Below are 15848 nucleotides of genomic sequence, written 5' to 3'. Positions count from 1 at the left end.
ATGACCAGTAAACAAGCAATGCCAGCTGATGAGCAAGAAGGGCTCCTTTGTTATAATGGGGAAGTTCTTGTTTTTCGATTGTCTAAATGGAATCTTGCAGATGAAGGGCCTGCAGAAACACCCACATTGCATGTCAGAAGAATGGTATTTGACAGAGAATCGGGAGCATTTGTTCAGAAATCCACAGGATCCTTTAATCTACCAGAGGAAGACTCTCTTTTGAAAATTGTGTGTTGCAACTGTGTATCTGATTTCAGAACTGGAATTATCCTCCCTTATATTGTGATACAAAGTACTGAAAAGAATAACGTTTTCAAGTATTTTCTATTATTTCTTCACAATACCAATAAATTTGAGAAATGTTTAAGTTTTAGCCTCGGCCATGAGTTGAAAGAGTTAAGGGTCCTGAATGGCCCCTTCCTTTTATGGAGACATGTTGAAACATTCTACAGTATCTCTTCCCAAACTGGCAAAGTTGTTGCTATGTCCATTAATTTGTCCTCTATTGAGTGGGCAGGAGAAATTGAAGATCTAGGTATGGTTTTATTAGGACAAAAGGGATGTTATTTATCTGAGGAAGGATGGACCCAGAAGTGTTCAAAATCAGACTTTGCAATTCAGAATACCAAATTTTGTGTATATGCTCTTGAAAATCAGGAAGTACTAAGTGATTCGTACATTATCCCCCCCGCTTACAGCAGCGTGGTCACCTATGTCCATGTCTGTGCAACTGAAATGGTCAACAACCAGCTACGAATGTGGCTGGTTGCCCTCACTCGAAAGAATCAACTCATTTCATTCCACAATGGGACTCCTGCAAGTGTGTGCCAGCTTCCCTTTGGAGATCCTTGTGAGGTCCGACTTCTGGATGGCAGTGGAGGAGAACACCTCTTCGTGGTCTCCTTTAGGTCTAACAATGCTTGTGCTGTTTGGAACAGGAACTTTCAGGTACAGTGCTTATTTTCATCATCATTCAACTGGTGTGGTCCTAGATCGGTTAAACATGTCTGTGGTTCATCCTGAAGTGTTAAATCCATTTTTAGGGCGTGGAGTTGTTTGGAAGTACATACATAGGTAATTACAATTATTATGTAGTTGTTATTGAAAAGTTGGTAGGTAGTTAAAAATGAAATCTAGAGAAATTCTTTATAATGTATCATCCTCTGGAGACAGTTTTTCTCTAGAGACAAATGGTGTTAATTTTTCTAAAAGTTACCACTTAGAAAACTTTACTATGCTTTATTTCACTTTTTATCAAGATATAATTGTATGCTTTAGGGTAAGGTTTGGAATTGCTTTGAAATATGCACTGGTACTGAGTGTTCAGTAACAGGTACAAAGGAGCAGAAACTGAATAGGAGTTTGCAGGTTTGGGTGGCTCTACCAGTCCTGCCTCTCTGACCCTGGTTTAAGGTACATAATCAGCTCAGTCAGCTATGTGATGTGAAGTATAATTAATTCAAGATAAGTAATCATTACTAGCCAAAAATGTCTCTCATCTGTGCATACCACCTTGAGCATGCCTGATCTTGTCTGATCTTGGATGCTAAACAGGGTCAGGCCTGGTTAGTATTTGGATGGGAGAAATGTGTCTTTTGTAAGTAAATTTTTAGTATGTATCACAACTTTTTGAATTTTGTGTTACTTTGGAAAGACCATAGATACTACCTTCTGTGACCTGTTAATTTGAAGTTCACTTAAAATCTTTATCACTAGATTATCACCTTTATGTGGAATATTGTTAAATGTTTTCAAAAGTTCAAAAGTGATTTTTAGGTTATTTTTATATTAGTAAGGATTATATATAACCATATACAACCTATATAATACATAAGGGACTTAAATTCTCAAAAGGAAAATTATATAAAAGCTATCCCACTTTATTTTGAAAACGATCTTTTAAAAGTGCATTGTTCTTTTATTTGAAAGTTATTTGAAGGCAACATTTTTATTTTTTTCTACTCTACTTTCAAGAAATGGTACAGAGGAAATGCCATGTTTATAACCCTTCCTGGGGTTAGGGTGATGAAAAGAACAAACTTAAAACCTGGGCTGGAACCCACGAGGATTACAACTGAGATGGGAAAATGTGCAAAATGATGTAAAAAGAAACGATTATATTATTTAAAACATTTATATGGATATATACACACATTTCAAAATTAATTAATAAACTTTTTATTTAAGGATAAAAAAACAAAAACCTGGGTTGGAATCCTACTGAGCCATTTACTAGTGTGACTGTAAAGAATGCTTTTCAATTTTGTGAACTCATGTTCCCTCTTTATGAAATTGGGACCATCCTGCTGCAGAGAGGGGTGAATCCAATAACATGCCATGGCAAATACCTGCACGGTGCTTGGTGCCCAGCAGCAGTGCAGTAAGCGCTCACTGATTCCGTTAAACAAAGACCAGCACTGTCATCAGTGACTTACCTCATTCCCTAAAAAGTTGACCTGTAAGTAAAATGCAAACAAGCATCACTTAGAATATATCATGGAAATCCAGTTTAGTGCAGTTCTCACATCATTTCCTCATAAAAACCCAGCAATAGTGTTTAATAAGTGGCAGGACTTGAAACATGAGAGCTGAGTCTTGAGAAATACATGAGTTTTTCTCTTAGGTTTTCTCTTTCTCCTCCCGGCCCCCCACTTTGACTGAGCTACAGCACTGTGTAAAGTTTACAATACACAACGTCATGATTTTACTTGATGTTGTGAAATTAGTACCACAAAATGTTTCATTGAACAGCTAGCATCTCACATAGAGACCAAAAAGAAGGGAAAAGTCATATTTCTTATAAGGCGCACAGCTGGTGTTACCTAGAGCCATCCTGCTGTGTATTATGTTCCTCACATTTACCTTGGGACTTGAAGTTTATGCTTTCTGACCAACCGCAACCCCCTTCCCCTGCCTCTGGGAACCACAAGTCTGGTCTCTCTGACTTTGGTTTTAGATTTTCTCTCGAATAAAATTCATCTCTGTAACACTGGCAATCTATCCAGTGGGCATTTCAGAATTGAGAGCATTGGCAAGTGCTAACACAGATATGGTGTGTTTACTAACCCATGTTGTGATCCCATACTGGAACTGTGGCTAGTCGGCATTGGGGTGTTCTATAAATTTCAAGCATATATCCACTTTCAAAAGCTTAGTAAAAAGTAAAGGGAAATATCTTAATAATTGTTACTGATTATATTGAGTTAAAAAAGTAATATTTTGGATATAGGTGGAATACAATAAATTAATTTCACTGCTGCTAGAGAATTTTCTTCTAATGGCTACTGGAGAGTTTTAAATGATGTATGTACCTTGCATTTGTAGCTCATGTCTAATTTCCTTTGGATGGCACTGTCCTGGATGAGAGAAAAAGCTTGCAAATGTGTGTACGTGCCTGAGTGCGCAGCTCTAGGGTGTTTGCATGCTGAGCACATTCTTACTACTAATGTCTCTTCACATAGTTCATCATGCTCCATGATACTCCTGGTGGGGTAGGAGGAAGAGAGGATATGGGTTTACAAATTAGCTTCCTCCCTGCAGAAGTGAAAAATCACTGCTTCGGAAATGAGTCTTATAGGGAAAAGATTGATATTTGGCTATGTAGATAGGAGAGTCTTACATTCTGGCTTTGATGCAGCCGACACTACCCTATCATCCAGATGATAGATCTGTACTTCTGGGATTCTCAGTGGGACTGTTAGCTCCTCTGCCTGAGGAAGAAGGAATCTGATTCCTGGAGAGTTTCTTTTCCAGGGGAGCAATCTGAAGACTTCCAGTGTTATGGACCTTAAAGAAGTTGTCTTCTGTTTTGGATTTACAGTGTCATGCTTTGTTACAAACCAGTCAAAACATTCCATTCGACTAGGCTATTTCTAGGCACCCCCCAGTTAGGACCCCTGCCTTCCTGTATCCCTGATAATGGCTATGCTCTTCCCCAACCTGCTTTAGGATATTAAATTCATCTTGACTTCGTTAAAGGATATTCTGCTGAGAGCTCTGAAAGCACCTGCTGGTCCCTTCTAGTTACTTAATGCAGCTGAGTTTATTGCATAGGTGGTTGATCATAAATACATATCTACCAAGGCTATGGGAGTCCTCAAATTGGCCGTGTAGAGAAGGAGTCTTTCTAGAGTTACTCATGAGAAACTTTAGAATTTTAAAATATTTAGTCATGGGAAGTATTAAAATTTATAAATTATAATTTACTAAGGAAACCAAGCACATGGCAGTCCCTGGACAAACACTAATAAAATGTTACATCTAAGTACCCTGTGATTTACAAAGTTGTTATAACTATTTATCTTTTTGATCCCCTAGCATTTTAATCTAATTTTCTTGTTTTTACCATTTTCATTACATGTTTGTGAATTTAAGGATGACAAATTACAGTTAAATACAAAAAGATTACTTGATTTCAGACCTGATTTTTTTCCTTCTTTCTTCTTCTTGTGCCACTCTCTTTCAGGTTGCTGCTAAGTGGGAAAATATTAAGTCAGTACTGATAGATGACTTTATTGGAACTGGAACTGAGCAAGTACTACTACTTTTTAAGGACTCTTTGAATTTAGGTTGCCTGAATTCATTTAAAATAACAGATTTTGGCAGCATAAGCTATTCAGTAAGTTTTGTTTGCTTTTTTTTTTTTAAGATTTATTTATTCATACAGAGCTGGGGTATAGGCCAGAAGTATGGGGGGGTGAGAGGATTCACCAGAGATAGAGTGGGGAGCAGGACAGGCAGATTCTCAAAGTACACTGCTGAGTAGAGCCCCGCCACGTGGGTCACCTCCGGGTCCAGGAATTGAACTGACACTCAAGCAGCTGCAGCCAGCTTCGTGGTGGTGCACTTTAACCGGTTGCACCACTAGGGAGGGCCCGGTTCTGTTTACTTTGTATACATGAAGAGCCATTTTAGGAAATGTAAGTGCTTTAAAACTTTGAGCCACCATATAATGATTTGTGCTTTTAAACTTAGACTTTTAGTTTTAAAAATACAGATTGACTTTTAAATGTATACATTGAATCCCCTTTTGTTTTACAAATTGACTGCCTTTGATATAAATTTGGAATATGAGCTATCTGCTGGTCATTCAAATGATGACAATATTGTAAAACAAAGTTTATTGTTGTTTCCAAAAATCACATTTTAGTCCAATAAACATGATAATTTGGATTAAGAAATAAAATGAAGTGGAACTGCTTTATTAAAAGAAGTAGCAATTTATAATAACTTGATGTGGGGCATAAGTGAAGTGATACCCCTGAGCTTTCAAATCCTTAATAAATTGTCTCTGAGCCTGATTTTTTATTTGTAAAATGATGATTCGTGTTTTCTCCACTTAATAGGATTTTATAAATATCTAGTAAGTTGATACTTTTTGATGCATACAGGTTTCTCCCACTGTCTGAAAGTAGAAGTTCTATTTGTTGTGATTTTGTAGGTTAGGGAACAAATCTGAGCATTTGCAGATCATCAAAAAAATTACCAGATCATAGAAAATAGTAATGTTTTACTTTCAGATAGTGGGAGAAATCTGTACATGAGTGTTAAGTGTGCAGTTCTAGTTACAAGAAGATGAAGGGGGGGAGAATGTATTTTGCCTTTTATAAATTAGCGTGTCCCCTGGAAAACTTCCCATGGATAAATTGACTGGGTAAATCTTATGTGTATTTTGGTGATCTTAGGAGGTCTCAACTTATTCCAGAATTTCAGTTTTAGTTTCTTTTTTTCTTAGAGTGAACCATCGGATTGCAATGAAAATGAATCATTTGAAGACACACAAAAGAATCGTTGCTTGATCATTCCACCTCTGGAAAGAAGAGTGCAAGTTAGTGCCTGTTTGCGTTTTGCTTTCGAATTTTGGGGGTTAGTACTATTCTAAAGAAAGGGCTTTAAAGAATAAGGCCCAACACAGTGGCTGGGGAAACGATGACATTACTTACAAATACGTCATTTAAAATGATAACCTTTTTATAGTAAGAGTGTATAATTTATTAAGCCACATAAGACACAAGGTAAAAAGCTGGCTTTTGAAAACACATTCTCTCCTAGCGTGTAGTATCACAACATCCTTTAAAGAAGCATCAAAGATGATGAATTACAACATGTTGCAAATATGAATAGTTTAACTTCAAGTCTTCCGTACAAAACTCCTGATTAAAGTTTTTGTTAAATACTGAAATTTTTATTAAAATAATTTTTAGTATTTAATACTTATTCAAAACAGCCAATATTGGAAGAAATTACCTATTGTTTTTATAACCTACCTTTTTTCATGCAGAAAAAATGTCCAGATATGCAGAAAAATTCGTTTAATAAGTTAAACTATCTCATGTGGATTAATTGTTACTTTAAAAAAAAATCATGTTTGCCTCATCCTTGTGCTTGGATATATACATTTTTGTGGAATCATTTGAAAGTTACAAATATTTAATATTTCACCCTTGTGTATTGTAGCAGAAACCTAAAAATAAGGCCATCCTATTATGTAAGCGCAGTACTAGTATTACACTTAGAAAATTAGTAATAATCTTTTAATCAAACTTTTTAGTCTATATTCAAATATTTTCAGTTAATGTTAAAACTATTTTAGTTGGGTTTTTGGGATCTAATTAAAGTTAACACTTGCATCTGATCGGTAGGTCTCTCCTTGACCCTTTCCTCTGGAATAATGCCTCCTCTTCCTTTAAAATGACACTAATGAGGAGGGCGGGCCAGTTGTCCCCCTTTTAGATCATTAAACTTTCTCCTCTGTCTCTGGCATTCTTCCTGTAAAGGACCGGACAGTTCCTAGTTTTCACTTTGTAGATTCTTTTAAAATTATCTTATAGCTCTTTTAATTTTAAGTAAATTCACTGAATTCTTATAAATTCATAGTAACATGAATGTGAGTAGGTACAAAAATTATAGTGGACATAGAACAATAACAGAAAAGATTGAAGACTTTAAAAACTTTTGTTCTCTAAACAGTAAAATAAAAAGGCAAATTGTGGAAAAAGCAGTTATGACATGTGACAAGGATTATTTTCTTTAATTCAGTGTGTTTTCTGAAATAGCGTTGGGAAGGTAAAGCACAGCGCCTCCTCAGAGGGATACTTGTGAGAGTTGCACACATGGGAATTGCCTGTCTCTTTACTCTCTTGTTTCGTTTCTGGGAATCTCTTCTAACGGTATACTTATGCGTGTAAACAAAGGTCATATAAACATTTAAGTAGATGTTATAAACAGTACAATTTGGTCAAAATTAAAATATGTATCATTAGGAATTAGCTACTGAATTATGACAGCATGAAACATGAAGTACTATGCAGATTTCACAAAGAATAAGGTAGAGGCTTTTTTGATTTAGAAATGATGCCAAAATAATTTCATTTATGCTAACATGACTTTCAGAAATTCTACTTCTGATAGTATGTTACCTAATTTATTTAGAGTAACTCTTCTGATAAAAACAGCTTAAAACAATACTTGGGATATTTTAAAAATATTTTTAAGCAACTTCAAAAATATTGAAGTAACTTCACATTGCATTGTGACATTATACAAGCAGGTGTACACTGAGAATCAACATGTTCGCATACTACATTAAGTTCACTGCTGAATGTCCAGTTTCAAAAAGCTAAAAATAAAGGAATAAATTTTCAGGCCAAACTCCAAAGACTGGAACCCATAGAGATCTGACCTAAAGCAGTAGTATCCTAGCCACCTGGCAGAAACAAACAAAATCCTCTCTCAAAACACAAATTTACCTGAGGCCGCTTATACATCTGCTGAGTTATTTTTCAAAGAAAATGAACCACCCACAGAATAAGCACAAAAAGAAGCAAGACATCATGAGTAATACTTGCAGAAAATAACTAAACACTCTTTCTCTAAACTGAAAATATACTGAAGTTGTTAAAAAAAGGAAAACTCAGCAGATGATTTTAACAGTTGACTCCAGGAGAGACAGAGCAGATAAGCAAACCAGACTACATTAAAAACAATATCCAAAAGGGAGCTCAGAGACAAATGGGGACACAGAAAAAGAAACACGGGGTCATTCAGAGATGGAGAGTAAGAGACAGTCAGGCGTGCCTCTTGTTTCCTGTGACCCATGCTGTTGGTAGCTCTTAGTGTAGATAAAAATATTTCCAACCCCCTGGCAGTGGGCAAAGAGACACCTGACTGGTGGTGTAGTTATATCACTCTGGGGCAATGCACATGCACAGTCCTTTGTCCATCCTATCTTGATGCCTGCATTAGTGGCCAGAGCTGTTTCATGCCTAGGGCAAATGGAAAAAGAAAGAAAAAAAATGCCAAGCATTTTGGACATTCACAAGACCAGCCTTTCCTGAATTTTACATATGCAGAAACAAATGGAGAGGCACAAAGTTTATGTAATCTGTAGAGCTTCCATTAGAGTCCATTACATTGTTCTTTCTCCCACAAAACTTGTTTTCCAACTAGTTGTTGGAGGGGAAGTGAGAGATCAGGACCTTGGGGAAACTTGTGCACATGTACAGGAGTGTTCACAGCAGTGTTGTTTATGATACTCCACAACTGGAGTTGTGTGATCAGATGTCCATCGGGAGGAGGACAGAGAAGTAGAACTGGCATAGTCATAGGATGTCATACGTCAGAGCAGTGACAGGCGTGAACTTCAGCTACTAGTGACTCTAAAATATAGCATATATGGAATGGTTCCGTTTACGAAAGGTTCAGAAGCGAAACACAGAAAACTAGAATATTATATTAAGGGGCCATACAATGGTGGTCAAATTGTGAAGACAAGCAAGGGCGTTCTCTTGAAAGGCAGGGTAGTGTTGCCTCCAGTGGAGAAAGAGGAGCGCTGCTGTTTGCCTTGAGCGTGGTTGCATGGGTGTTGACTCCATTACTCCTTTGTAAACCGTGCTCTGTATTGTGCTTTCTTCTGGCCCATGAGAAACATTGCAATACAGAAATTGAAATAAACAAAGTTTGGTGTCGTCTACACTTGTATTTGGTTTGGGTAGGTTTTATTTGTGGTGAAGAGAAAGAACGCACTCCTTAGCACATACATGGAAAAGTTCTGGAAAGATGAACCATCAGTTGGCTGCACACGTGGGGTTGAGGGCTGAGAAGGGAAAGCAGTTGGGACTTCTATGTTTAAATTTCTTAGCATGTGCTTATTTTTGTCATTTTGTAACAAAAACTTGCGACCTGGTTATTTCAGTAGTCAAGTGGGTCGGCAATCAGGCCGGGTGCATGGGAGGGAAGAATAGGGAGGGAGAACAGGGCTAAGTTCTGGGGGTGCCCTCCTTTACAGCTTGCCCACGCATCCCTCTCTTCCACTCCCTACTCCTCCAGCAGCCTCGTATTTCACTTTCTACCTCTGATGGGTACATCTCCCTTCCCTAAGTCACAAGTTACTCCAGGAATGAATGATGGAGTGTAAATGATGTGGACTCCACAGAACTAGGGCAACAGATGAAGTTTTAAAACATTAGCTAGACATTTTGCATTCTTTGTGCAATGAGCTAAGATCTAATTCATACTTCACTCTCCAACTTGTGTTCATTGATAAAAAGAAAAAGAATTTAACTGCCGTAAAATGTAATTTAAGTGGTATCTAAAAACAAGACATTTTGTTTTTTAAGTCTAGAACAAATCTGTTGTATTAAAAATTGGATAATCCTTAAGCAGTCACAGACTCCATCTGAAATGAAGCAACTATCAGTTCAATGATATGACTAAATTTTCAGCAACAAAACATATTTCATGAATGTTTCGTCCTTAGTGCTGAAATCTGTTTATCTAGTATAAAAAGGAATGGATTGCTCTATACCCAGTTCAGAGCCACTTCTCTTTTTCTGTAGCTAAGAGCCTGCCCTGCACTGAGCTTATTAGCACAAAAATAAACACTGTCAGTTTAGGGCTGTTACGTGTTATCTTTAAACTTTATTTCAAACAGTCTCAAGTTCAACATGACTATTTCTAATGATGGTACTGTCTTTGCTTTTATGGATGCTCTGTTTTTGAAGCAGAAATTATTTCAACCAGAAAAAGAGTTTGTAAGCATAGCAGTATTGATAGACGATTTTTATTTACATTCATTGGACTTGCTCATTTTCATACTGGTTACTTAATTCAGTGCTGAAACATGCTAATACAGGGGGAGTCTCTCAGTTTGCTATATAAACTATTACAGCTATTTGCTGTGTGATTGTTCTCCTTTGAAAGAAAAAATGTGTATTCTTTTAATAGGGTCTTAAAATTAATACATAAAACCACTTTGCTCTGGAAAGTGCCTTCTGATATTCTATAGAAAAATGAATTAATAAGCAAATTTGGAGAAAGTACTCCCAGAGTTAATGGTATGTCAGGTTTCATTTGAAATGATGTCTCTGGCAATGATTTTTCTTTCTTCTTTACAGGTTGGCTTGGCTTCTATTCAGGAACTAGAGCAGCATCTCTTGCTTAAGGAGAAAGTGATTTCAAAATCTTGCAAAAATTTCATCAATCTGATTCATGGGAAAGATGATAGTACTTCAAGTTCAGAGGAGGTAAAATTAATCATGCGATCATTTTACCATTTCATGAATTGATAACAGTTTTTTTAAATTGGAATGTTGGGGTATATTAGAAAATGCTGTTGAGTGGATCAAGAAGAAAAGTGGCAGGGATTGTAACATCTGGCTTTATGACATTGAAAAGTATTTGAGTAAGGGGCCAATATTTTATACATTTGCAAATTATTCTCATTCTGTAAAATGTTAAAATCTCAGTTATCAGGAACCTTGGAAAATAAGGTTTAACTATTCAACTTTTTACTTGCATGGTTTGAATAGAAATTGCTTCAAAGCAAATTATATATTTTACACTTCTTAAACAGAAAATACTGGGCATTTTTAACCTCGTATTGATGATGATATAATTTCATCATTACTATGAAAGGTGTTCTTTCAAAGTCCATTGTATGTTTTCTATTCCTCTAGTTAATGTTCCTAAATTGCAGTGCTTTTTTAGTTCTTCTATCTGCTGACCATAAGAATACCTCCAGGTACCTTGCAGTTCATTATTTATGCCAGTTCTGTCATGGAGAGAAGTAGCAAAAACTGCTTAGATTTCATAGAAATTATATAGATGCACATTAGTTTCTTCCAGAGAAAGACATACCATAACAATATTACAAAAGCCAAGAAAAGCTGGGCACAGAGAAGCATAATGTTGCATTTTATTCTTTTAAGTCACCTTACCCCTGAACTCTGACTTCCATTGAGATGACTGGCGATTCTTGTAATGGTCTGTGTTTTTCACCAACTCTAGTGTTCGCAAAAATTTGGGTGAAAAAATATGGTTACTGTAAGAAACAACAAAAGCACATCTGGTTGAGTTTCTGTATTACTGTTCTAACTGTCCTGGACAACCTTATGACCCCCATTATAAAAGTCTCTACATTTTCCTCCCCACCCACCTCAATGATGTTGGTTTTAGAAAAGGGGAAGAGAAGTTAGAAATAGATGGTTGAAACCACTGTGCGTTATGCACCATTTTGTGCCCTTCACATGGTTAATTTTAAAAATGATCCTGGCAGGTAGTAAACATTTCTGCAGGTTTTGGATGAATACCCTGCCTTAAATCTCACAGATAGTGGCAGGAGCGCCTCTGTGAAGTTAATGCCAATATCTCCTTTCAGCGTTACCACATGGAGGGGCAGCATGGAGCAATAGTTAAGACAGAGCTCTGGTTCCAGTCTGCTCGGCTCAAACTGCAGCTGTGCCGCCACTGACTGTGTGACCGTGGTGAGGGCTCCAACTCCTGATGCCTGTTTAGCATAGTACGGCTAATGGTGCTGCTGACCACTAGCTAGATCACTAGGCTTCTGGTGGAGGTTAAACTGACACTTGAATAGCCTTCAGGACAGTGCCTGGCATCGAGTAAGCCTCCGAAAGTGCGGTGTATTGTGATAGTTACTCCTGCTCCTGAGTCTGCGTTCTCACAGATCCATGTGCGTGTGTATGAGTGAGTTTGGCCTGGGCTTTAGGACACAGTTTAGCACTAACCTGTTAGAGATCCAAAGATAATTGTAATCCATTTTTTTCATATAGAAGTTATAGGCTCAGTGCAAGTCACTGGTAAAACAAAGAGTGGAGCGTTTCAGCATGCCTGGGGACATGTCAAGTTATTGGTCAAAATGAACTCTAGTTTTATATTCCTGCTGACTATGGGTTGGACATCCCCTCTTGTCTCTAATCAGGCTGTGCCTCTTGAGCTGAGTAGACCACTAATTATATATCTTTTATAAATATCACTGTAGTGAATTATGTATTATGTATAATATATCATATTATAGATTATAAGTTATCTTCAAACATTTAAGCTGTAAGATATGGCCTAAAGCTGATTCCATTATTTAGTTTTGTTGCATTTGATAAGGTAGGTGTTTTTCCCTTAATAATCAATTATTCACATGTGTTTTTCTATAAGGACTGTCTTGTTACACTTTGTGGTAAAGAAGAAAATCCTGTCTATACCTTTGATGAAAAGCCATCAGGCAGTTTTCAAGTCTCAGAACAGATAGTGGAGAAGATATGGTATCGTGTAATGGATGATAACTTGATTGTTGGAGTGAAAACTACATCTTTGCACCTGTAAGTGTGTTGTAACATGATAACATTATCTTGATGCCCTAGAAGAGTGCTGCCCAACAGAAATATGCAATTTTAAATGTTCTAATGGCCATATTAAAAATAGAAATAGAAGCAGGCGAAATTTTAACATTATATCTAAAACGTCATTGTTGAAGGATAAACAAAATCTTCTATGAAAAAGTAGGTTTTACTCAGTTCATTTAGGGGAGCATTAAGTATAATTTTTGCTTTAGAGGTATTTGAATTCTAAGTTATTATTAAAGTAAGCTCTCATAAGGAGTTGCTTTTTCATGCCTCCCTGGCGGCTCAAGGGGTTAAGTCGCAGTGCTGTGAAGTTATTTGCAGCTACTGCAGCAGGAGTCCAATCCCCAGCCTCGGAGGTGACCCACATTGCACAGCAGCCCTCTCCTGCCCCACCTGCTGCTCCCCTCAGCAGTGGATTTCAGTAGATCTGCTTGTTCTGTTTTCCACTCTATCTCTGCGCCCCTGGCCTGTACCCCAGTTCATGTATGCATACATAAGTAAATCTTTAAAAAAAAAAATTTTTTTTCTTATTTAAGAAGGGAGGATAAAAGACCTACCTCAAAGATAAAAAAAAATCCATATATTTTTCTATTCCTTGCTTTTAGAAAAATTACTTTTTCTAAAGTCTAATATATTTAATGAAGTTTTTACTTTATCCAGAAAAGTGATATTTACAGGATCTTTAAAAATGTGTTTGGCTTTTATGCTTCACTTCTTTATATATTTTGCAGCGGAAGTGATGTTTCCTAGGAAAGAAGGGAATAATTTTGTTGTTTGTATGGCATTTAATCAACTATTTAAATTTAAAGAATGAACTTTTAGACTAAATTGAACTCTAATTTTTTTTTGTTTTGCAGATCTCTAAATGATGTGACTTTATCACTGTTAGTGTCTCAGGCTGATAGCTCCAACTTTAGTTTTGTGATGTGTCAAAATAAACTGATCAAGTTGAGGAGGGATTCTCTGTCAGCACCACATTTAGTCCCATGTGAAATAGAATCTAAGGCAAAAAGGATCAGGTTGACTGTGGACACTGCCGAAGAGAAAAAGGAATGCTTTGTTAGTAAACCGCCATCCCAGAAAGACCCTGTGCACCTAATTACTGCTGTCACTGCTCTTCCACCCCTTTTAGCACTCAGAAATTTCAGTTGCATTGTGCTGCTACAAGTCAGGGAAAGAGAAAATGATGACTCTTGTGAAGATGGTTATATTCAGTGTGGCAGGATCTTTTTATCTCTGGAAGATCTTTCAAATGAGAAATACATAGTCACATTTTCAAAGAAGAATCCTATAGGTAATTTTGGTTGGCTCTTTTAAATCATGCACCTGATTGAATAAGAGAATTCTGAGAATTCTCTGCAATAATGGACAGAGTTTAATGATGGAGTTTATGACATCTTTTTCTTGTAGAACACGTGGAAGATCTCTTTGCACTTCTCGCAGCCTTACACAAAAGTTGTTTTCAAATCATATCACCCAGTTATGCCCTGAATTCAATGAAGATGTGGCTTTTTGACCACATGAAATGTGAAGTGATTGAAGAATTTCCAGAAATCTGCTTTTGTAAAAGGCCAGGAAGTTTCTTTGGGACACTTTTCAGTTGGCAACAAAGAACACCATTTGAAGGAATTTTAACGGTCCATTTCAGGTAATGCACATCAGCTTGGGCTCCTGTGCATGTGTTTGTGTGTTGACTGTGTGGTGTAACAACAGTTCTGTGCCACCATGGGGCATATCCTGGTCATCGTCTGGTATCGCACAAATGAACCTGCGGTCTCAGGAGCTAAAGCTCTCTGTTGGACTTTTATGTTTGTTTTGACTTGTTTTGGTTGACTAGGACCTGGTAATTATTTATTTATTTTATTTTTTATTTATTCACACAGAGCTGGGGTACAGGCCAGAGGCTCAGGGACAGTGAGAGGATTCACCAGAGACAGAGTGGGGAGTAGAACAGGCAAATCTACGAAGTACACTGCTGAGGGGAGGAGCGGGCAGGTCAGGAGAGGTCTGCCATGCCATGTGGTCACCTCCAGGGCAGGCGGGAATCGAATTCATGCTGAAGTGGCTTAAGCTTCTTAGTGCTGTGCTTTAACCTGCTGCGCCACCAGGGAGGGCCAAGGGCCTAGTAATAATTTTAAGATTTTTTTTCTTGGCTCTCCCCCAATGACATTTTAAAATTAAATATTGATCTTATTACTCTGAAAATTAATTAGGACACAGCCTGTCAATATTAACTGACTTGGTGTAGGATATGCACATTTGATTGGCAGAGTCTTGGTGTATAGTGATCACATGGGTGCATGGGTGGTTCATTTGTCGCTGGTGTGTTTCTTGATGACTGTTGATTATTGCAGTCTATTATATATACTTATATACTGCTTTGCATTGTCCTGATCTTTATAATACTGTGCTTCTTTTTTTTTTTTTAAACTCTAGGAACCAAACAGTTTTGTTCCAGTGCCTTCATAACCTCATCAGTGTTCTCCCTGTAAACTGTGTCCTCAAAAAGCTAAAATCAGAAATGGAAGATTTCTCGATCGATCACTTGGCACATAATTTGGAGAGGGAATTGGTTATCCTTGGTTCTCTTTCTTCTGCTTTAGTCAAGGCTGAAAACCACTTGGTGCAAAAGTGTGGAGCGAGCAAAGAACAGAGTAGTGGCGATGAGGCTGTATTATCAGACAGAGAGGAAAACATCCAGTCACACAGGGAAGAGCTTCAGAGAGAGAAGAAGGAAACCTTGATGACAGACCTAAAAGTGAGTGGTGCCCTATACAGAGAAATAGTTTTGAAATTATCAGAGGCCCAGCTAAAATCAGACTCTATTGCACAGAAACTGATTGATTTATAATTACAGTCTCAAGACTATACTTTCAGAGATCATTTCTATAGTTTGTTATAATTACAATCTCAGTTATTTTTTTAAAATTTTTTTTTCCTCCCAGAGTGTTTGGTTCCACTTATTTTCACTTTTACATTATAGGCCTCCCTTTATAGAAATACGGATTGAGGCCTATTGGTTTTAGCTTTGGTGATGACCACACGCCTGACCTCTGGGGGCATTCGTCATGTTTGGGTGCATTTTTTGGTTGTCAGAGGCCTGGGGACAGGGAGGCGGGTGCACCGTGCACATCTGGGGCACAGTCGGGGCTGCTGCTACATGTCCTGCTCCAACTGGACAACGCACAGAAGAGCCCAGGCCGAAGTGCCAGT

The 15848-nt window shown here is 37.5% G+C and overlaps 1 protein-coding gene across 1 annotated transcript; it reads left to right on the top strand.

Annotated features, from left to right (window-relative positions):
• FANCB (Fanconi anemia, complementation group B) lies at window positions 1–15505 on the top strand. The gene is made up of 8 exons (XM_004689866.2): window positions 1–948; window positions 4466–4618; window positions 5735–5827; window positions 10395–10523; window positions 12448–12611; window positions 13493–13929; window positions 14046–14283; window positions 15072–15505. The coding sequence occupies exons 1-8, from the start codon at window positions 1–3 to the stop codon at window positions 15484–15486; spliced, it is 2577 nt and encodes an 858-aa protein (XP_004689923.1). The 3' UTR covers window positions 15487–15505.
• The last annotated feature ends 343 nt before the right edge of the window (window positions 15506–15848 follow it).

The sequence above is a fragment of the Condylura cristata genome, unplaced genomic scaffold, assembly GCF_000260355.1.
Source record: "Condylura cristata isolate star-nosed mole 26May11 unplaced genomic scaffold, ConCri1.0 scaffold00027, whole genome shotgun sequence".
Taxonomy (NCBI): Eukaryota; Metazoa; Chordata; class Mammalia; order Eulipotyphla; family Talpidae; genus Condylura; species Condylura cristata.
The sequence above is the reverse complement of the archived record's forward strand: the minus strand, read 5'-3'. Positions and strand labels throughout refer to the sequence as shown.